This window comes from Sturnus vulgaris, chromosome Z (genome assembly GCF_052056855.1).
Source record: "Sturnus vulgaris isolate bStuVul1 chromosome Z, bStuVul1.hap1, whole genome shotgun sequence".
Lineage (NCBI taxonomy): Eukaryota > Metazoa > Chordata > Aves > Passeriformes > Sturnidae > Sturnus > Sturnus vulgaris.
Genome location: NC_142283.1, coordinates 5404691 through 5426378, shown reverse-complemented (window position 1 = coordinate 5426378; position 21688 = coordinate 5404691). Strand labels below are relative to the sequence as shown.

The window sequence follows — 21688 nt, the reverse complement described above, 5'->3', positions numbered from 1 at the left end:
TTTCACTTTTTACCCTCTAAGGAGCTGAGAGTTGAAATTTTATAAGCATTTTGAAGCATAAATGGGCTACATGCATTGGGATGGGAGACCATGGCTCTCATGAAATTCTGAATGTCTTCAGGGTGAAAAAGCCCTGCCACTGCCCTGGGCAAACACAACAACAAACATGACAAGTTCAAGGAAGGAGTTCTTAAAAGTCATTGTAGGATCAACTGAAACTGTATCCATGGTGAATTTTCCTCCCTGGACTAAGTTCCAAAACACTTTTTCCTAGCTAAAGATGAAATACTACTACTACTACTACTATGTGAATGCTTGCTTAATTCAGCCACAGCCTTTGTGGATGGGGAATAGTTAAGAAGGAAGGAAAGAGCCACTACATCCTTCAGTCAGTGTGAATCGTATGAATGTCTGTGATAAATACCAGTGGAACTCAAAGGAGAACTGGAAAAGTTACTGAATAATAAGAAGTGCCAAGGAAGGTGATGACTCAACCCAAATGGCAGCAAAGAAACCTCGTGCTCAAAGCTGGGCCACCACCTCTATCAGGTAGGACTTGCATGCAACACCCTTCCCTGCAAGGAAATCTCTGCAGATTCTAGCAAAAGCTAAGCACCATTGAGAGGCCACCTACTCAATGCTAATGAAATACTGCCCTATGCAGTTACCAAATTGTCTCCTCAGTTATTTTTCTCAGGACATTTCAAGTACTGCAACAAACTGTTTCACCCAACTGAGAGTTTCACCTCTGAAGTTACTCCATGAAGCACTTAAAGAGTGCAAAGGAAAGAGAGAGGCTGAAATAAGGCATGAGAAGCAACAACATTACAAAGGGTTTATCTTGGCCAGCTATTCTAGCAAAACAACAACAATGCTCCAAAATGTTTGAAGGGGTTTTGTTTTGTCCTCACATGGACTTGCAATTGGGGGGAAAGTGGGTAAAGCTTATGTAAAAATTTAAGCAAGGAACATTTCCTAAGCCTCTCATTAGTTTCTAATTGAAACCCTGAAGTAAGACAGCTAAGAGTTAGCACTGCCAGCAGCAGCTCAATGATCTCACCTCCTGAAGGATCTTCCCAAGGGATTCCTTGTCCTTTTCCACAATTCCCTCTCTCTGCAAGCGAGCAAGGAGCTCTGGCTTCTTGTAGCTCTTCAGAGCCAGTAAATGAATCACCCTGTCTCTGACTGGTCGTTGACAAAGAGCACTGCAACGTCTCGGGAAGAATTTTGCAGGGTTCATGGGCATGGTTCTCTTCCTCTCAGGCACAAGATCTGGAGTGCTCTGTGGGGCTTTCCTGAGCTCTGGTATTTTAACTTCAGGAAAGGTAAAACAGAAAAAGAATTGTCAACGGGTTGAGAGAAGGCAAGGAAGTTGATTCAAAAGCATGGACCAAGACCGTTGAAACTCTATTTGTTAAGCATTTATAGATCAGTAAGAATCCAAACAGGAAAGCATTAGGAAGAAACAGTCATCAAAAAAATTGGGAATGCAGTGATACTGGAGGGGAGGTTTTGGTGAAAAATTCTCTGTATGCACCATGGTTTGATATGATTTCCCCAGTTTGTAAGCTCAAGCACTGAGCTATGTCAAGAATGATATGGACAGTGGGATTAAGTGCACCTTCAGCAAGTTTGCCAGCACCAGAAGCATGAGATGCCATCCAGAGGGACATGGAGAACCTTGGCAAGTGGGGCCCTGGGACCCTCATCAGATTTGACAAAGCCAAATGCAAAGTGCTGCATCTTTGGGGTTGGGACATGCCCTGGGCACCAAGGCAGGCTGGGGGATGAAGGTGGAGAGGACTTGGGGGTTCTGGTGGGTGAGAGGCTGGGCATGAGCTGGCAACGTGTGCTGGCAGCCCAGAAAGGCAACCGTGTCCTGGGCTGCAACAGGAGAAGTGTGGCCAGCAGGTCGAGGGAGGGGATATGACACACCAGGCATTGTTTTGAAACCAGGAACTCGTGCTTGGTAGCTGATGGAGACTTCATGAATATTGGTGAGAAATCTGGGAGCTTTGTCTCTTCCATCACACACACAGAGACTGACCTTTCTTTACACGCTCCTTCAACCTTTCAATGTAGCTCACATTTTTCATGCCTTTCTCCACTTCCTGTTCCATGGACCATGCCTTTCTAATATTGGCCTGCAAACCTAATTGCACAAACATCACACAGTTAAATTCTTTAGATCACTGAAAGCTTGCCAGTTGTTGAGTGCAGGAACAACAAATCTTTTGAGAAGTTAAATCCAATGTCAATGCAGAAACTTCCTACAGCATTCAAGCAAACACCTCCTAAAACCATACCCCTGCATGACTTCCAGGAAATATTACCTGAATCCATAACCAAGCATTAACACAAAAATTAGGAAAGAGTTCTTCACTCAGAGGGTGGTCAGGCATTGGGACAGGCCCCCCACGAGCCTCCTCATGGCACCAAGTCCACAAGAGTTTGGGAAGCATTTGAGCAAAGTCCACAGGAACATGGTGGGATTCTTAGGGACAAAGATGGACTTGCATATCCTTGTGGATGTCTTCCAACTCAGCATACTCCCTGATTCTGTGTCAGAGCCCAATCCCTAACTGGAACTGCATGGAGCATGTTGCAAGGGCAGCCTGTACCCTGACAGCAACCAGACCTGTCTCACCTGGGATTCTCAGTGCCAGCCCAAAGCCAAAATGGTCCCAAGTTCCAGCATTAGTAGTCTCACTATGGCCAGTCTTCCATCACAGTTACTTAATGATAAATATTCCCTTAGGATCTAAGTAAACTACCACCAAGAATAACACAAATCATCATTCACATGTGAAACACATAATCCCCAATGAGAAATTTGTGAGTTTCGTTTTCTCTCTCCAAAAAGCCTCGATGCTGCTGCCTCAACATGCTCTGCACTAAGCTAAGGCAGAGCAAGAGCTGCACTTTCAGGGGCAGGGATGTCCCTGCAGGCAGGTGACTGCAGCCACAGCCAGGTGAGAGCCCGTTTTTCTCAGGGCAGCTGGCTGTGCCTAGTTCAGCTCACTGCTGCAGGCAGCAGCACTGAGTGCCTGTAAGGGGAATCTCCACCTCCTGTGTGCCTGGAGCCAGGCTCCTTGGGGAAACAGTACTCAGAACAAGTTAATAACAAATGGCATCACCTAAGAACATTGTGCTTTGTGGACAATCATGGAATCCATGGGGAAGATCATTACTTTCCTTTCAGTTTCTTTGAAAAGAGCCCAAACTGTAATTGTGGCAATAGTTACTTATGAATGACCATGAAAAAAATTAAATAAAGCAAATTTTCCATATTGACCTTATGAAATTCTGTGTAGGACTTCCTCACAGTCATTATCGGTCACTTTCCAATTAAGTTTAAAGGATAAGCACAGTGCCTAGGTTCTCCAAATCCAGTTGCAAAACCAACACATTAGCTCCCAAGGCAGCAAACTTTGGTGCAGTGGGTGCTCCAAACCAGGACCTCAATGCTCAAAATTCAAACCTGCCAAGCACTACGGGTACAAGGAAGGACAGGCAGGCTTCCTCAGAGGAAAACAGGCCAATGGCTGAGTGCTGTGACAAGAGATTGCAAGGCTGACCTGAGGGCAAACCACCTACAGCTGAGATCTCTGAACACAACCCCTGTCGCAGGAATGTGATGCAAAAATGAATTACCAAGTTGAAAATCTCACAGACATTGAGCAAAATAAGAAAAGCAACCATACCTCCAAGTGGGTTATACAATTTGGCAACCTGCACACCTCCAACGTGTGATGCCTCACTGGTATTTGGCTAAAAGAAAAAAAGAAATGTTCTGTAAAACCTTCAGCCAACCCTCCATTCCTGCTGATTCACCAGGCCCTTAATTTTAAACCAGACCTCAATTTGAAAAGTTTTGCTGTCCCATCACTAAAAACAGCTACTCTGACACAATTCTCCCTCTGACAGCAGCCAGATACAAAACTGCCCTGAGACAGCGACCGTCACTTAGCCTCCAATGCAGCCAAGTGTTCAAGGAGCAAGTCATCCTTTCCCAATTGCTGGAATTTATAGGCACGAGCTGCCTTTGAAATCAAGTGCCTGAGTACAATTGAAGTGGCCAGAGCTCAGCTGACAAACCAGGAGAGAGTGGTTCCCAAACGGATCACAAATTCGGGTCAGCATCGAACACTGGGATTTATTTGGTACTAAGGAAGCACATGCTGGAGTGAGCTCCAATAATTTCAACAGCAAATGATGAATTTTAACAGGCACCAAAACCCTTTCTCTTTTCCTCATCTCTACATGCAATTATTTACATAGGTGTGAAATGGAAACAGTTTATCCCAGGTTACTCAGATATAACAAAATATCCATTGGAGCTCAAAAAATTACTACAATGTCTATCAGCATAATCATGTTTTTTAACAAAAACAACCTACTGCCATCTAACTGCTTCATTCTGAAGGCAAAATTGTCTGACATTGAAGCTAAAAGCCGTTCATCTGAAATTTGCCTGAACTTTTCTTGAAAGAGGAGACTCACTTGCAAAGATTTGCGAAAGCAGTTTTCCACAGCCTTTTAGAATCCCACAATATTTTGCTTGTGAGACTGTTCATCCTTCATCCATGTCACTGTCATTTGTACAAAGTGTTGCCTCAACACAATTCCACTAATATTTCTCTTTCAATCATCAGTCCTGGTAGAGCTTAGGACAGGGACTGTACATGAAGGGGAACAGGGAGTCACCTGAACTTCACATCCTTTTATGTCAGCTTAATGAATGATTTGGCTCTAAAAGCATCCATGCATTTGATAGACGAATGGGGACAAATCACATAAAGAGCCAAACCCATCAGCTTGGATTACTTATGCAGCTTTTCATTCCTTGATTAGCCTACGTTTTCTCCTCATAATGAATTTAATTAACTTTGTCATTCATTATTTAATTAATTGTAAGCAGTATCTTAATCATGAACAGTGTATTCATCTTGAGCATGGTAATTTTCCAGATTAGAAAGTAGGTAGCTAGGTGTCTTTTGACAATGCACTGTCAGAGTTGGATTGTTAGATCACCAAAACTTTTTGCTTTGCTCAACTAATCCTGATAACCTTCAATGAACAAAGCCTGAGGGCGTAAAAGGCTGGACACCTGGAATCTAGATTTCATAGCCCTGCAAGAACATGATGGAGTGACCAGAAGATAAAGAAGTAACTCATAAAGACATTTTGGCTTCAGAACTCAAAACAACTTGTCTGGGGAAAAGATAATAAACAGACTGAAAAATGTAGACAAATTAGCATGAGAAGGGAGACGTCAATATCCAATACAAGATAGAATACTAAATAATTAGAGAAGAGAATGATGTCTTTTAGATCTAAGAGATAGGAATTTCTATGTTTATTAAAAATGTATCAGTAAGGGGAAGAACTTTCAAAGTGGCATGTATGTGGCTGGAGTTCTCAACTATGCACCAGAGCCAGGAACAAAGTAATGCCTATTTCTAACACTAAAAAAATATTACTGTTTGAGGGTTTCATTTATCCTTACAGTTTTGATAATCTTGATATAAACTTGGAACAATGACAAGTCCAGGCATTTTGACCAAGAGCCATTTCCAGAGCATGAATTGACTGAATGTCACAGACTGGGGAACCTCTGCCTTCCCCTGGCAGCTCCTCAGTGTCATCCCTGGGAGTCGCTTCCCCCGGGGCGGCTGCCTCAAAGGGGCCCCTGGAGCACCAGTGGGGCCCCAGCCCTGCCCAACTGGTCCCGCAGGGTCAGCAGCACCTGACACCAACACCATGGCCAAGCCCCCAGCCAGTGTCAACCCACAGAGCCCGACACCCGCCCCTCACCTCTTGGTCCTGGCGCCTCTGGGTCACCCTGACGGGCATCGCAGCGGCCTTGGGGGCCCTGCGGGATGCAGTGCGGTTTGGGGCCCTGCGGAACACAGTGCATCGTGCCCAGCCCCGCAGCTCCGCCATCCCGCTCTGCCTCGGGTGTTCCTGCTCCACACACACACTGATCCTGGAGCAAAACCTGGAAAACGTACAATAGTTGTTAGGAAAATGTCTTCCTTGTGGTTTGGCCTTTCTGGCTTTCAAGGCTCTTTAACAAAAACAGAGATTTTTCCATAAAACAAGCAGTAGCCAACAAGCTCTAAGTGATGGCCAGGCCTTGCAAAGGCGGGTTACTTCTTGGCTGAATTGCTTTATTAATGTGCAGGGCTTGGTAGGTTTCAGTGACCTCAGACCTAGGCAAGGTTAGCAAGGCTTGGGAAGATGAAGGCACCTGGGATGATGGACACAAAGAATGCAGAATTGATGGGCACGTGGACATTTGGCAGAACCCAAAGGCAAGGCACAAACTAATAAAGCCAACGCAGCCGCTGTGCTGAACCAGCTCTGGCTGGGTAAAAAGTCATTCCAGCAGAGGCAGGCCATGGCCACCTACTCATGTAAGAAGAAGAGAAAGACTAAGAGTCAAGCTAATTAATATGAAAAGCGAGATCATTACCCAACAGCAGACAGAATACTAATTATGAAGAGAACAGGGTAACTGGCAGTCAATGAACACAAATAACTTTGCTGGCTAAAATGTATAAAGACTAAAACGTTCTGGGGCTTGTGTTGCTGGCTTTGTGAATTGACCACTGAGCCTCCCCTTTTCAGCACAGAACTGTAAATATTTACCTCCACTCAGTGCGTGGATCAGCCTCTGGAGCAACGAGTGCAAGATCCAACCGATGTGGAGCAGCACTCGCTAAACGCTCTGACACCTCCGCTCTCTCTGCAGCCACGGAAGGGTCTGACTGCTCCTGCCCTGTGCTGGTGACAATGGCCACGGGTCCTTGGAAACAGGGAGTTCCATGTTCCAGGCTGGGTGGGATGTCACTGAGGAGCTGGACGGGACACACCCAGGGCAGAGGGAATTCCCAATGGGCACATGTGGGAGAGCCCTGCCCTGTCCCACTACTGACTCAGCTCATTTCCAAGTGCAGAAAGGGGCACTCCAGACACCCCTGTGTCTGCAGCTGGGCAAACCAGGGTTAATTAAGTGTTTCTGCACAAAATTGCTGTACTTGGCTGTCTCTGAGGTGAAGGTGCAGCTTAACACCTCTCACTAGGGCAGCAAGGTGCAGCCCTCCCAGCACTGCTCCTTCCTGCCATGGGCTGCTGAGTCTGTGAGGCTTCCAGCACGTACATGCTCACTCAAATATCATCTCTTTGACAAAAGCCACCTGGACCTTTCCTCATCCCAGTCTCCTAAAAGGAAGCAAGCCAGCAGAATGCCCAGGCCCCTATGGGCTCTGCAGGAGGAGCTGACATGGAAGAGCCAGAGCTGACCCTGAAAACAATTACAGGCTGATAGTTGTGCTGACTGCAGGTGGCCACTGAAGTTATTGATACATCTGGAAAAATATTTTATAGTCAACTTCTGATGGTTTTACTTCCATTTTCTCCATTCCCAAGAATACTCCTGATTGCAGTCAGCTGACACCAATAATACTCTTCTTCAGTCATTACAGGGAGAGAGAATAAATCATGTCATTTAAAATATGTTGGATATGTCCATCCAAAGCTCATTTATCCATGTCACAAAATCTTGTCTTTATCTTCAAGACTATGTCTATATCTACCCATGTCTGGTCTCCTGGCTGCCACACACTCAAGACAGTGTAGTTTTTTGGAATAGAAAGGAAGGAAACAATTTGTCAAATATTAGAGCCCTGATCTATAAGAGAACTATGACGTTGTTTGGGAATGACTGGATGGTGTTGATTATGGATCCCCAATTATGGACTATTGGAAAAGCCTTTGAATGAACCATCAAAGGAATCCAAAGAGGCATTACACTGCACTACAGAATGTCCAACAGGCTGTTGGAGGGTGAATTTTTCCCTTTTCTTTCTGTGGAATTTTCCCCACTGTTATGCTAAGTATTTTGGGCTATACCCAAGCTCAGATAGCTAGTAAGTTTCTCTTGCAGGAGGTGGGGAGAGGGGGAACCTCGGAAAAGGAGAGGTGGGGTAGGGGCCTGCTCTCTGGGGCTCTGGCTCTCTCGCTCGTTTGGCTCGGAGAAGGACGGTTGCTACAAACTCCGCTCTGCCATCCCAACGCCGGGAGCTGCCTCCCTTGGCTGTGGGATCCTGCAACCTCCCTGCTCGGACGCTCTCTCTCTCCTGCATCTCCTGCCTACTTCAGCACATCCTCTTGGAGCATTGGGATCCGTGAGCATCGTCTCCCTTCCGCCCTTCCCATCTGGGACACAGACGCCATTCACCGCAGGGCCCCTCCAGACACGTGGGATCATCGCATCTCCTCCCTGCTCACCGAGAGCTGGCAGGCAGCGCCAGAACGGAGACTGCACCGAGAGGAAAGGTGTCCACAACCGAGAGAACTGTTCACTGCGTTTGCTGCTCTGTTGCTCTTGATCTCGCAGTTATTGTTGTTGTGTTTTATTTCCCTTGTTACATATATATATATATATGTATATATATATATATATATATATATATATATATATATATCAGTATATATATATATATATATATATATATATATATATATATATATCTATCAGTAAAATCTGTTATTCCTTCCTCCATATCTTCGTCTGAGCGAATCGTTAAAAGCCGGTATAATCACGGACAATGACCCTCTGACTAATTAAAGTTACAAAGTGCTATGTTTATTCATCAGCGGGTGGCACAGGAGTCACCTCCGAAAGGCGTGACCGCCCCAAACAAGGTCCTTTGCCATCTATTTATTCCCCAAGATCTTACATACAACACATATGCATAACCCCAGCACCTCCCATTCCCGTGCAATATTAAAATGAGCCCATTAGTCCTTCACATGTGTGCAGGTCTTCTCTTGAATTGGGTCAGTGTCTCGAAGGATGAAGTCAGGAGAGTCTTCATCAGGTCTCGGTCACCCTCTGGCAGGATCCGAGGCCTCTTGCTTTGTGATTAACGGTTTTATTGTTTTATGTTCTTCTCTACGAAAGTTCATAATAGCAGATAATTATACCAATTAGCATAGCCTAAGCATCTAGTAATTATTAACCTACCATTTACCTACCTAACTTACATCTTGGTCGTGGAAACTACTTCTACGCTTAGCAAAAATCTTAACTCTTTAAAACTATGATTCATGAGAGCCCTTTAATTTCAAAATCATAGTCGAGTGAAGAGAGGGGGGTTTATATTCCCCTTTACAAAAAGAAAGAGGCCTCTGTCTCTTTTAGCAAATATCTCTCTTTCAAACCAAGACACAGGCTTTTAAGATTTTAAAAAGACATTGATGACAACTACTGCTCTGGAGTTACCACATTTAACTGAACCCTTTCCACTGTTCATCCATGAGTGCCTTCCCCTTGCACAGTAGTTCCATATTTAGTTCCAAGACTGGGAATGTAGGAAAGAACACAATGGAAAAGAGTATCTTTCTCAAAAAGCAACTAAACTATGTACTTGAGGGATGGGCAATTCACCTGAGAGCAGGAGCCAGCATGGTCCTCATTGATAGAATAGACTTGACAATGAATGGGAAAAAATATGACAGTTTCTGTGCCACACATGCTTATGTCTGGTTTAGAGCAAAATGGAGGTCACTGGTTATCCCTGAGCAGAATCCTAAAGTAACAGGTGGTACTCCTAGAAGGAAAGATTCGGTGCTAAAGAAAGTGACTGCCTTGAACTCTATGTTCCTCCTTCCTTCTACAAGAAATCAGGATCTCCAAGCAAGTATGGACATCTTTGGGAGTGTCCAGTTCCCTGCTAAAGCAGCAATAATGCACTGCAAAGCTCACCAGAACAGACAAACACCTGGCAACACCACAAACCAAGTAGCAGCCAAAACTGCTAGAGAGGTGGCAGGACAAAGCATCTTGTTGCCAGTTCTTTCCAAAGTTGTGAACCTTTCCAGATCACTAAGAGCACACCATGATGAAAACATTCAATTAGCAAAATCCTTAATGTCTGATTTAGTTGTGAAGGGTGGTGGCTAACAGCAAATCATCAAGTTAGAGTGCCTCAAGCAATGATGAGACAAGCTATAGAAGACAAACATGAAGAAACTCATTGGGGTGTTGAGGATTTGGTAGACAATTTGGAAAGGCTGCTACTTAGTCTTAGGCTGACAGGGACAAGCAAAATGGAAAATCTGCTTACAGAGCAAAGCAGAGTTTTACAAAAGACTGCCATTCAAGATCACAAACAAAGGAAATTATGCAGGAGATTGTCCAAATTTCTACACATTCAAACACTAAAGGCTAAGATCTTAAATTAACAAGAGTCTTGCATTGCAATGCGGGATGTACCCAAAAGTATGTATTTTATATTCATCTGTTAAAACCAGGTGGGGCAGTTGTCACCATCAGGTTGAATGTCACACACACACACTTGAGCAGAATAACAATGGCATCTTCATCCTCTTTATTCTGTGTGTTCTACAGTTCATATACTCTTAACAAAGCATGATCTTAAGTCATTGACTACATCACAATACCTTATTATATTCATTGCTGCAAAGACATTAGTGTCAATGCATTTGGCACAAGTTTTGCAAATTTTATTAGGCATGCATAAACATTTACTTATGCACATTTTCTAACTAAAAAAATCCTTCATGTATCTTTTGAAACCAGTTTCCATGCTAAAAGCCTTGTCTTCTTCCTTGCTACAGACAGGCTCGGAATTCATCAATTGCTGCTTCTTCTACTAACTCAGTTTGGCTTAAAGGCCAGCTGTCAAGCCTCTGCAGAGATATTTTAATGTGACATAGGGAAAACTACTGCAAAATGCCAACAACTCAATGAGCATTGCATCTGAGGCAGGTGTTGATCCATCAGGCTCTTGTCATACTGATGGTTTGTAAAGGATGGCTGTGATTCACCAGCAGAACACCATTTAACCACTTGCCAAAAAACTCTACAGATCTTGTACAGACCACAATTCTCTTGTTGATGAGCATCTCTTGAAAGACATCTCAAATTTGTTTTTCACAGGACACAGTAAACCAGCACTCTATTATACTGGGATTTTTACGAGATTGCTCTTGCACAGACCCACATAAACTAAGGTGCTGGTTTGTATTATTTTTTTTATTTATTTTGTTCTTAAGGTAGGAAATGAAACAGTTATGTAAATAATTCCCTGGTAGGACCTTGGCAGCTTCCTTTAGGCCAGACAAAACGCAATCAGTGGCTGATTTTTAATGTTGACACACTGTCACACCAATGGAAATGTCAGCTGCTCCTCTGTGAGCACCATGTAAGGACGAACAAAGGCCGGGAAGCTCTCTTTCCCTTGGGGCCTGAGCACAGGTCCCAGGCCGGCCGGGCGGGCTCTGCCCCTCTGCGGGCCTGGGTCGGGCCAGGCCGGGCGGGCTCTGCCGCGGGGCCGGGCCCCTTCTCGGGAAGCTCGCCGGGCCCCGTCCCGCCAGAGCCGGCTCCCCCTCCCCTCAGCACGGCCACACCGGGCCCGTGGCTCGGCTGGAATGCTGCTGCTGCTGCTGCTGCTGCTGCTGCTGCTGCTGCTGCTGAGTTTCAGCAGAAGCCGCCGGGCAGGGGCAGGGGCAGCCATCGACCCGCGGATGCTGCCGCAGTGTGCTGGCCTGGCTGCTGAGATCCTCGCCTGCCCCCAGCGCGGCCCACCAAGAATCCTCCATCGTAAACAGCTCCGGCCGGGACTGGCAGGGATCACAGGGCCCTCTGCAGGCCTCGGGAAAAATATGAACTCTTTCAGTGCACAGATGAGACTTGCAGAGCTTCAATTCTCTCTTGAGTGACAGAAAAGTGGCAGAGTGACGACACACAGAAAAAACATAAGGACACTAAGGTGAGTGAAGTAGAAGTTCCAAGGTGGGAGGGATTGAAGAGATGCCTCACTCTTGGACTGAAATTCTCTTGTAAGTAATAGAGAAGATATGATTGATATATCAGACACTTTTTCCTCTGTAACTCATGGAATGCATTTGTGGAGAATGAAGTGTTCTAAGCACAGTCATGAGCAGAAGCACCCGGGCTGAAGTAAGCAGATGTTGAAGTAGCTGTGGTCCCAGGAGAACTTAAAACAGAGAGAAGAGTGTTGAAGACCCTTTGCCCTCAGGGAAGAAGAAGATCTCTCTCCCAAGAGAACATTTACTGAAACAGTTTAATCCTTACAAATAATACCCCCTGAGTCTGACATGGTGTTGGGGGTTGAATTGTTCCCTTCTCTTTCTGTGGAATTTTCTCCCATTGTTATGCTAAGTAATTGTGGCTACACCTTAAAATGACAGATAATGTTCTCTCGTAGGGGGGTGGCTGGAGGGGGAGGGGGGGGAACCGAAAAAGGAAAGGTGGGATGGGGGGTCTGGAGCGGGGCTCTCTCTTCTGTTCTGTTGTCAGTTTTTATAGCTGTTGTTGGTTTTTTTTCTGCCTTGTTGGATATCAGTAAAGAACTGTTACCCTTATCCCCACACCTCCTGCCTGAAGGCTTCTGATTTGGACCTAAAATAATTAACAGGGAGGGGGTTGCATTCCACATCTCAGGAAAGCGGCTCTTGCCTTTCCTTAGCAGATACCTGTCTTTCAAACCAAGACACATGGCCCATAAATTCAGCTGTGGGAAGGCTGTGAAAAGATGGGAGGGACTTCATGATTGCAGATTTCCTGGACGGCTGCTATGTGTGGAAGTTGCATCCACGAGAGAACTGTTGTCTTGTGGAGAAGTGTCCATAGACTGACAAGAGAGACTCATCTCCCGAAGTGACATGAAGAAAGACTATTCTAGAGGTGACAAACTGACCAAATTGTTTCTGTACGTTGTCAGTGGGAAAGAAAAGATATGTTCAAAAGGTTTTATTCTGTTTCTTCTTATTATTACCTTTAGTTTGTGTTAATGAAGTTTTCCTTTCTACCCTTTAAAATTTGAGCTTGCTTAGCCTTCCCTCCTAACCCTATCTCACAGCAGGAAATGAGTAAATAATTCTAGTGGGTGCACTGGTGATTTGGGCAGCACTTGACCCAACACATCAATTGGTGCATTGGCCGGGAAATTTCAAAGTGGCCAACTAAAACCACTACATGAAATTGGTTTTTCTTCCAGATTTGGACTGGAACAAGAGCAACTCAATTCTGATGAGGCTCACTCAGATGTGTTACAGCCTAAAATATAAAGACAAGATCACTGCAGACAAATTTTACTCAAATGATGAAATTCAAATAAAACAATAAACAAAGCAAACCCAAATTGGAAAGAGGAATAATTAGAAGCAAGCAATCCATGGAGATCCTTGATGCACCAACTTCATGTCAGCTGGTGACATGGGCTATGTCACCCCCTCTGTTGTGGATAAGCTTTCCCCTGGGTGAAGGACCCCAGAGCAGGGCTGGTCTGCACATCAGAGAATGGGCGGTCACTGAGCCTCTCACCAGAGGCTTTCCAACACACACCCAAAGCTTCTCTCTGCCCACCCGTTGGTGAGAGGCTCTGTGCCAGCCTGGCAGCTGACAGCCTTGTGGCTCTTGTCTCCTCCCCAACGGTGGTAAGCTTGGCTTTGTGAATGTCCCCAGTTCCTGTGTTTTATCTTATCTTCATCAGGGAACAGTTCAGGGCCCCACTCCAAAGGCCTATTCAGGATATGGTGGTATTCTGTTCAGCTGTTGTATTTCAGTTCTAAACATCCTTCAAGAAAATGCTGAAGTCAAAAATTGTAATATTTCAGTCTCTGACACATGGTTTGAAAGAAATCTTCCAGATGATTTGAGGTTTGAGAAAATGTATTTACTTACAATCCTACTCTATAATCCTCTATAATCCTTGTCTACAATCCTACTCTGCAATCCTAGTCTTCAATCCTACTCTTCAATTCTACTCTTCAATCCTACTCTTCAATCCTACTCTTCAATCCTAGTCTTCAATCCTACTCTGCAATCCTACTCTTCAATTCTACTCTTCAATTCTACTCTTCAATCCCACTCTTCAATCCTACTCTTCAATTCTACTCTTCAATCCTACTCTACAATTTTAAACTGGTGGTGGAGCACATGGTCCAGATGTAATTATGGCAGCTGTTTCTCCATCATCCTCTTCTTCATGGAAACGATCAGTGGCACCAGGCAGGAAGTAGGCTCGACTGATGCTACAAATGGATGCTGCCCACCGGAAAATAAAAACAACAAAATAAAAACATCAGCAACAAAAAACAATGAATCAAGATATCCAAGCTCAGTGCCTCACAGGCTCAATCAGGATTGCTCTGGTTCACAGAAAGATGCAGAAAGAGAACCAACAGGGCCATCTGCACCTCAACCTTCATGTGCAGGACCTTGCCATCACAGGCAAACCTGGCCCAGAATCCCACCCATCTCTTTATTCTGGTGTCTTCATCTTGCTGGGGACTTTGTCCTGCCAGGGCTCTGGAAATGGTGCTTTCTATCCTTGGAGTTTCTTCCTATCAGGAAACTCCAAAGGCTCACATAGGTGCCTCTCTTTGAAAGACAGGCATCACGCTAATTTCCACAGGGGGACACAGCAGTGTCTACCTTTCCATGCCCTGCCCCTCCTGTGCTGGATGGCACCTTCCTTCCTTCCTTGCCAGCAGGGACAGCCGAGTGGCACTGGGTCCTGCAGTTCCCTCTCTGCCACACAAGCTGGCAGTAACCCTGGGGCAGGTCCTGTCTGCTTGACCATGCCAGGCAGCAGATGGGGCTGGGACAAGTCCCTCTCAGCTGTCCCTGTTTGCGTGGCAGAAACCTCTGAGAGTGGGGTGGGGGCACAAACCAGGGCCCCTCAGAGGCTCACAGTGAGCCTGCCACAGCCCCTCCTTCCCACAGCCAAATCTCTGAGTGCTCAGCCAGGACTGGCTTCCTTGGGTTCTTCCATCACCATTTCACACCTCTGGATCCAGAATTGCTCTACTACAATTCTTTTGCCATTAGATAAAACTGTCCACACCACCAAATTACAAAACAGGGCGACAGAAACCGTCAGAGAACAGAGCACCTCTCCTCTGAGGACAAACTGAGAGACCTGGAGTTATTCAGCCTGGGGAAGAATAGGCCCCAGGGAGACTTTATTGACACTTGCCAGAACTTCAGTGGGGGCTTCTGAGGGAGTGTGGGACACCTTTTTTAATATGCCCAGTTACAGTAGGATGTGGGCTAATATTTTTAACCAAAAAGGGGATTGAGTCAGAGTAGGTCTAAGGAAGAACTTGTTTACTGGGAGCATAGTGCAACATGGGCAAAAATTGCCTTGAGAGCTGGTAGTTGCCCATGCCTGGAACCATCCCAGATCAGGTGGGACAGGGCTCTGAGCAACCTGATCTCCTTCAAGATGTCCCTGCTCATTGCAGGCCACTTGGACCAGATGACCTTTGCACCTCCCTGCCAGCCCAGCCCAGTCTAGGATTCCTCACCATTTTCAATTGAAAAGCACAAGATTGGAGGTGAGGAGGAGGGGCCTGATCTGATGCCTTGGCCTCCAGTGGAGGAGGAGCCCATCCCACGGACACTCTGCAGCCCCTTTGCATTTTACCTGCAGGAGCTCCTTGGCAGACCAGCGCCGAGCCTCGTCTGTCTGCAGGCAGCAGCTCAGGAAGTCCCGCAGCAAAGGCGAGAAGAGGTTGGGCTGCCGCAGCTTTGGTCTCCCTCCTGTGGCTATCAGGAGTTGAGGCTGGAGAAAAAGGAAACACGAGGCTCAGCCTGCTCCTTTCACATCTCTCACTGCTCTCCCAGATGCCATTGTTTAACCTGCACTCTGCACTGGCAGTTTCTGCCCTGGCAGAGAGGCTGAGATGACTTTGCTGTACCAACAAATCACCCAAACCCCAAAGCAGCCACAGCTTTTCCAACATGCAGGGGATCTCACCTTGGCAGCTGATCTCATTACTGACCTAGTTAGTGGGAACTACATCATCAAAAGCACATTTGGTTCCCTGAGGATTCACATGAGCTTAACAGGCATTTTGGTAGAGGGACTTGACTATATGAACTAACTCTACAATTTCCAAGGGTAATTACAGGAAGGGCATCTCTGCAGTGCTTGTTGGTCCCTTAAGCAGAGCTGCCATAAAACAAAACTCATCAAGCTTGTTGTCCACTTCTTGGTTAAAAAAAGGAGAAAGCTAGCAGAATTGTTTGTTTTGCTTTGGTGGTTTTTGTTTTTCCTTTTTCCTTTTCCTTTTCCTTTTCCTTTTCCTTTTCCTTTTCCTTTTTCTTTTCCGTTTTCCTTTTCCGTTTTCCTTTTCTCTTTTTCTTTTTCTTTTTCTTTTTCTTTTTCTTTTTCTTTTTCTTTTTCTTTTTCTTTTTCTTTTTCTTTTTTTTTTCCTTTATTCTTTTTCCTCTATTTTTCTATAAAATTTAATCTAGGAAGATTCAACCTCCAATTTAAGGATATTTAAAACATATCTAAACATTTCACTGAAAAATTCACTTCCTTCAGTAACACAGCTCCAACAGTGTTCAAAAAGCAAATGAGAAATGTCAGGCATGGCTGGAGGCCAAAATGGCACGTTGCTGAAATGGTTACCTGCCACTTCCCTTCTGAGGTCACCAAAAGTACAGCAGATACTGATGAGCTGCAGGGATATTTTTAGAAAGGACCTTGGTTGAAGTGATGCCAGCAGATGGCAATGGGATTTTGTCCAGTGGCACACAGAACATGGGACAGGTGAGAAAGACAGTGGGATCAGTAAGTATTTGCACCTCACCCAGACAGGAGTTTGGTTCCAGTGAGGCACTTCTCCTTCCACCATTTCAATGCCCACGATTCCAAGAGACCAAATATCCACTTTGGGGCCATATGGCTGCCCCATCACAACTTCAGGTGCCATCCACCCAGAAGCGCCAGCCACTGAGTTCTGTCTACTCTGCTCAGGGGTGAACTGAGCAAAGAGGCCAAAATCAGCTGTGGAGAAAACAACACACCATGAAAGCCAGCTCTAATTAGGAAACCAAGCCAAAGAATTCCCCACTCTCACTCTAAGAATGAGCTGTTGATGAATCTCCTGGAGAACTGGCCATGCTCAGTTTCCTTAGGGCTTTAGACAAGGTAGTAGGGAATTGGCCAATTCCAAGAAAACCCAGGATTTTAAACGCTGCTCAGAGCAGTGGCCTTTATTCCCCTGAAGGTTTACATTGTATCTCCCTCCCTCTGGAAGGGACACACACAGACCAATGCTACTCTTGACTGCTTGTGCTTCCCTATCATACCTCTGTGCATGTTGTAGCTGTGCCTTCAGCTCAAAGCAGGGGCCCCTGAACTCCCACCAGCAGCATTTTTGGGGAGCTGGCAGTCACTCAAAGCAGCCCCACACCCCACATCCCTAGAACTCTGCCCCTGACCAAGAATATACTGACCCAGCTTAACAGAGCCATCGGTTCTCAGAAGGATGTTGCAGCTCTTCACATTTTGATGGATCACGTCATTTACATGAAGAAAATCCAGTCCTTGCAGGCACTGGGAAGAAAAACAGAAACGGGAGGGCAAACATTAGTGATGTGAGGTCATCATACAAGAAAGGAAACAGCTCTAAATGATTCCCTTTCCAGGGAATGGGGACTAATGGCAGAACACAGTGCCAGTGAGAGGAAGAGCTTGCTGCTCCAACACCAGCAGAGCAGAACCTTTCTAAGGAAAGGCATGTCAGCTTTTGGAAGAGCAACAGCAACTGCTGTTGTAGACTGTGCCCTGCAAACCAGCCAGAATGACTGCTGCTGCAGTGGATGTGCTCAGAATTCAAGAGCATTTTGGGTGCACTACTATCCTCTTCAGCTGAGGACTGTGAGAAATGAGTCTCTCTTTTTTCTTTGCTGTTTGTTTCAAATCCTGCCACCAGCACCTTTGTTTTTACAGATTAGGAATGCAGTGCAGACAGGCTCGAGGTAAACATTTAGAGAGGCAGGGTGGAGAACAGCAAATACAAATACAAGAGACATAGAGAGAATACAAAAGCAGGAGATCAGAGTACAGGAATAGAGGACAGTGATTTCTGGGGCACTGGCACACAGTTGACTTGAGATGCTTTTACTTCCCCATAGCATACCAGCAACACAGAAACAAAGCTTGGCACATGAAATCTCTGCAGTTCTGAGCCCCAGTTTCCCAAACAATCCTGCCCAAGCCCTTGGAAGCACAGGTGGGATCTCTGACCTCCCGACTGACAGCTGCCATCTCATCCTCAGACAGGTACATCTTGCTGATGGCATCTCTCAGAGTGCCTCCATCCATGTACTCCATCACCAGCCAGAATTGCTTATCCACAAGGTAGCTGAAAGAAGGAAACAAGGCTGTGGATATGAACGTGCATGGCTGTGTTGCTGTTTGGAAAAGACAAGCGTCCTTGTTGTTCCCGGGTCTCTTTGTGATGAGGACACAACGAAAGGAATAGACATTCCCTCTAGGCTGTGCAGTGTTTCCAACCTGTGCAGACTCAAGGAGAATGACACATCTGCGATAAATAGATGTGTTAGATGGCCATCAAGCAAAAAATCTGCTTTAGTAACAGATAAAAAACCTGTCACACTGTGTGTTTCTGGAAAAAAAGCACCGTGTCCCTGGCATGCACAGCAATGGAAAAGAGTGGACACAATCCAAGGGAAATCCTTGTTAGTTTACCTGCATGCAAGAAGGTACTTGAAGTAAATCAAGCCCCACAACAACATGAAGGCAGTGAATTTATTGTCTATTGACTTAGTAAGATACAGTTGATCCAGGTTTTGAACAATTTTCACACTACATGTGCCAGGGAAGACTCATTCAGACAAGATGCACTCTCTTCCCATCCATTGAGGATGAGCAGAACAATACTAATTTATTAATAATTAACAGCTCTATTTTCTGCCAGGGACAAATGTGGGTTTTTATCCTGCGTGTTTGCAGTATGTAAACAAACAGTCATGGGACAAAAGCACAACAACTCACCTGTCTAAATAGTTGACCAGGTTGGGATTCCTATTCTTCTTCATGACCATGAGTTCATTGACCTTTATTTCTTTACTTGTCATTCCTTGAAGATTTATTTTCTTTATGGCCACCTAAAATGACATTGAAAATCAGTAACTTCAGAAGCTGGTGGCACAAAACCACAGAGCACACATCGAGTGAGTGATTTTGCAATGACACAGCTGAGCTGATTTAAAGTGCCTTGTGATTAGACATTGGAGTAATTAGGAACTGACATTCCAACAGCCCATTTCTCTGCTCCCTTGGGGGCCAGTTACAGGACACATGGCCATTGATGTTTTGCCTTGTCCATTTGGTAACAAAGATGTCTGACCACACAGTAACAAAGCTCTGCCCACACTCTCTGCTGCTCTGTCTGGGATTCAGAAGTAATCTGTGCCTTGGTACTCTCTGGATACATCCTGGGCTCTAAGCTGGGCTTGAGGTTTTCAGGGACACCTCACACATGTCTCCCTACACGCAGTTCCCAAGTGCAGCACTGCAGGGGGCTAAGGAGCTACCAGGAACATTCAGATGCATTTGCTGGCAGCCAGAAATGAGAATACAGCTCTGAAGCTGTAGCCCCAAAGAGCAGGGAGATGCTCTAAGGCACCACCTTTGTTTTAGCAATTGAGAGCGAGTGAGCGCGTCCTTCTCTGAAAGGAACCACTGCCCTCCTCGCCTTCCTTCTGGCAGCTGAGTAGGACAAAGACTGTCCCAAAGGCAATTTCCAGGCTGGCACCAGTCTGTGCTTCTTGTGCCTTTGCTGCACAGCTCTACCCAAAGCTCCAGCCACAGCTCACACCAGAGGGGAAAGCCCTCAAGAGCTGCAGCAGAGTCTGCAGGGGCTGTTGACATTCACCTCTCTTCCTCTGGTCTTGTCGAATGCCCTGCAAACCTCTCCAAAAGTCCTAGAAACAAAACAAAGCAAAGAAAGGAGAAGCCATTTAGAATTTGGAGTGAAAGCCAAGCAGGCGATCAGTCCTGTCAGTGCCTAAAACCTGCAGGATGTGGGATGGGAATACCAGAAGACAACCGATACGTTTTCCTCTCAGGTGTGGAGGCACTGAGCCAGCTCCTGGAGTGTTGGGATTTACTGCCTCAGCTCAAAAAGAGAGCTTATTATCTCATCTCGAGCTTCAATTTCTAAACTGTGCTGTTCTTATCCTGACCATGGAGTATTTCATTCAGCAAACGCTTGGAAAAAACTGTTCCTGGGAACAGTTATCTCACAGCTTTCATAGGAGGTAGGTTGCTATTTCAGGCAAGCAAGATCCTTCTCCTTTCATTAGTGTGGCTCTAGGATTTGGAGGTATTCAAAAATGCTAAGGAAATTAGCACAGAGCTGTCCCACACTTGAGAGACAAGGAGATCTTCCAGGTCCTGTTCCTTGTTGCTGGCAAGACCTTGCCAGCATGGAGATGTCTTTGGCATTGCCTTCTGACCACGTTCACAAAGTCTGACCAGTAATGAGAGATGGGACAATCTAACCTCAGTGTCTGAATATGTTTGCAGCTTGCTTGACTTCACACTTGATAGACATTCTACCAGCAAATCACCTGGCCCATGTTTATGTAAAAGTAACTGTGGTTGGACTCACCCGCTGCCAATATTTTCCAGTTCAGTGTATTTTGTCACAGGATTTTCCATGGTCACTATTTTCCCTGAGGGAAACAAAATGCAATATACTCACTTGAAAGCAGAGATCCCAACTTCCAGAAGATCAAAAAGGCAGCCCCCTGTGTGGGTCTCTGAACCCTTTGTGCTTGGCTGGGTAACAAAAACAACAACCAGACAGACAGCTCTGCAGCACAGATGGCCAGCACAGAGAGCGATTTTTTCACAGCAGTTCCTATAAGGATTCCTAAATGTCCCTGTGACACCAGGCTCAGGAGGAATATTTGGTACAGCTATGCTGACACATGCACACAACACACTGTCCCTCAAATACACAGGACGTACTCAGTAGCTGCAGGTACTTCTCCTCAGTCTCCTGTTGCTGAGCAGCAGCTGTGTCAGTGCTGGAGATGAACAGTCTGCCCAGGCTCCACTTCTCAGGCTGGGGAACAAAGGCTCCTTTAGACAACGCTGCTGCTGCAGCAGGTTCAGTAACAGAGCCTGTGTAGATCTGAGATGAGAAATGAGTTTATCTCAGAACGGTGGCTGGCAGAGATTACTTCGAGATCCCTTTTCAAATGCAAGCCCTCAGGAAGATGTTTTCAGCCACATGCATGGCTCTTAAAATGGATTATTTGCATGTCCACTTCTCCAACTGGATGGGTCAAAATCAAAGGCTGGTTTTACTCAAGTTCATGGCCAGATTCATGTTCCATTTTCATGTTTTCTGAAGGATAACTGCCACAATGATCATTCCACTTCCTCCCTATGGATTCCTTTCCCCTCTGATGGCTGCAGACACACTTCTTCAAATGTTCTACCTCCTTCCACTGAGATCTCTTTTCCTCCACCATCTTTGGGACGTGCCCAACCTGCAGCATCTCCGGCTGGGACAGCTCCTGTGCCTCACACCGACCACGGGGCTTTTTGTTTCCAGTCCTTTGCTGGAAGTCTTTGCAGGCTGGCAGGTGAGATGTCAACACTTCCACCTCAAGTTAAACAGAACAAAGCAGTCAGAGACTACAGCTTGTCCCTGTCAGCCAAGAGTCATCAACTGTGAGGAAAGGGAGAGAACAGGGCTACAGACAGCTTGTTTCAATCCTCCATCTGGGTCACCATGTCCCACTGTAAAAATACCTCAAGAACAAGGAACACAGTAACCCTACAGCAGGATT

At 45.7% G+C, this 21688-nt stretch overlaps 1 protein-coding gene across 1 annotated transcript in view; it reads right to left on the bottom strand.

Moving 5' to 3' along the window:
- Window positions 1-13909: 13909 nt before the first annotated feature.
- LOC148219620 (uncharacterized) overlaps window positions 13910-21688 on the bottom strand; it is a 22445-nt gene continuing 14666 nt past the window's right edge. Inside the window, exons 8-17 of the mRNA XM_088156422.1 lie at window positions 21335-21502; window positions 20859-21024; window positions 20497-20560; window positions 19759-19807; window positions 18876-18988; window positions 18105-18222; window positions 17312-17411; window positions 16663-16859; window positions 15489-15626; window positions 13910-14104 (exon numbers count right to left, since the gene is read on the bottom strand). Coding sequence (XP_088012548.1) covers window positions 14012-14104; window positions 15489-15626; window positions 16663-16859; window positions 17312-17411; window positions 18105-18222; window positions 18876-18988; window positions 19759-19807; window positions 20497-20560; window positions 20859-21024; window positions 21335-21502 — 1206 coding nt within the window. The 3' untranslated portion in view covers window positions 13910-14011. The remainder of the gene's footprint in view (window positions 14105-15488; window positions 15627-16662; window positions 16860-17311; window positions 17412-18104; window positions 18223-18875; window positions 18989-19758; window positions 19808-20496; window positions 20561-20858; window positions 21025-21334; window positions 21503-21688) is intronic.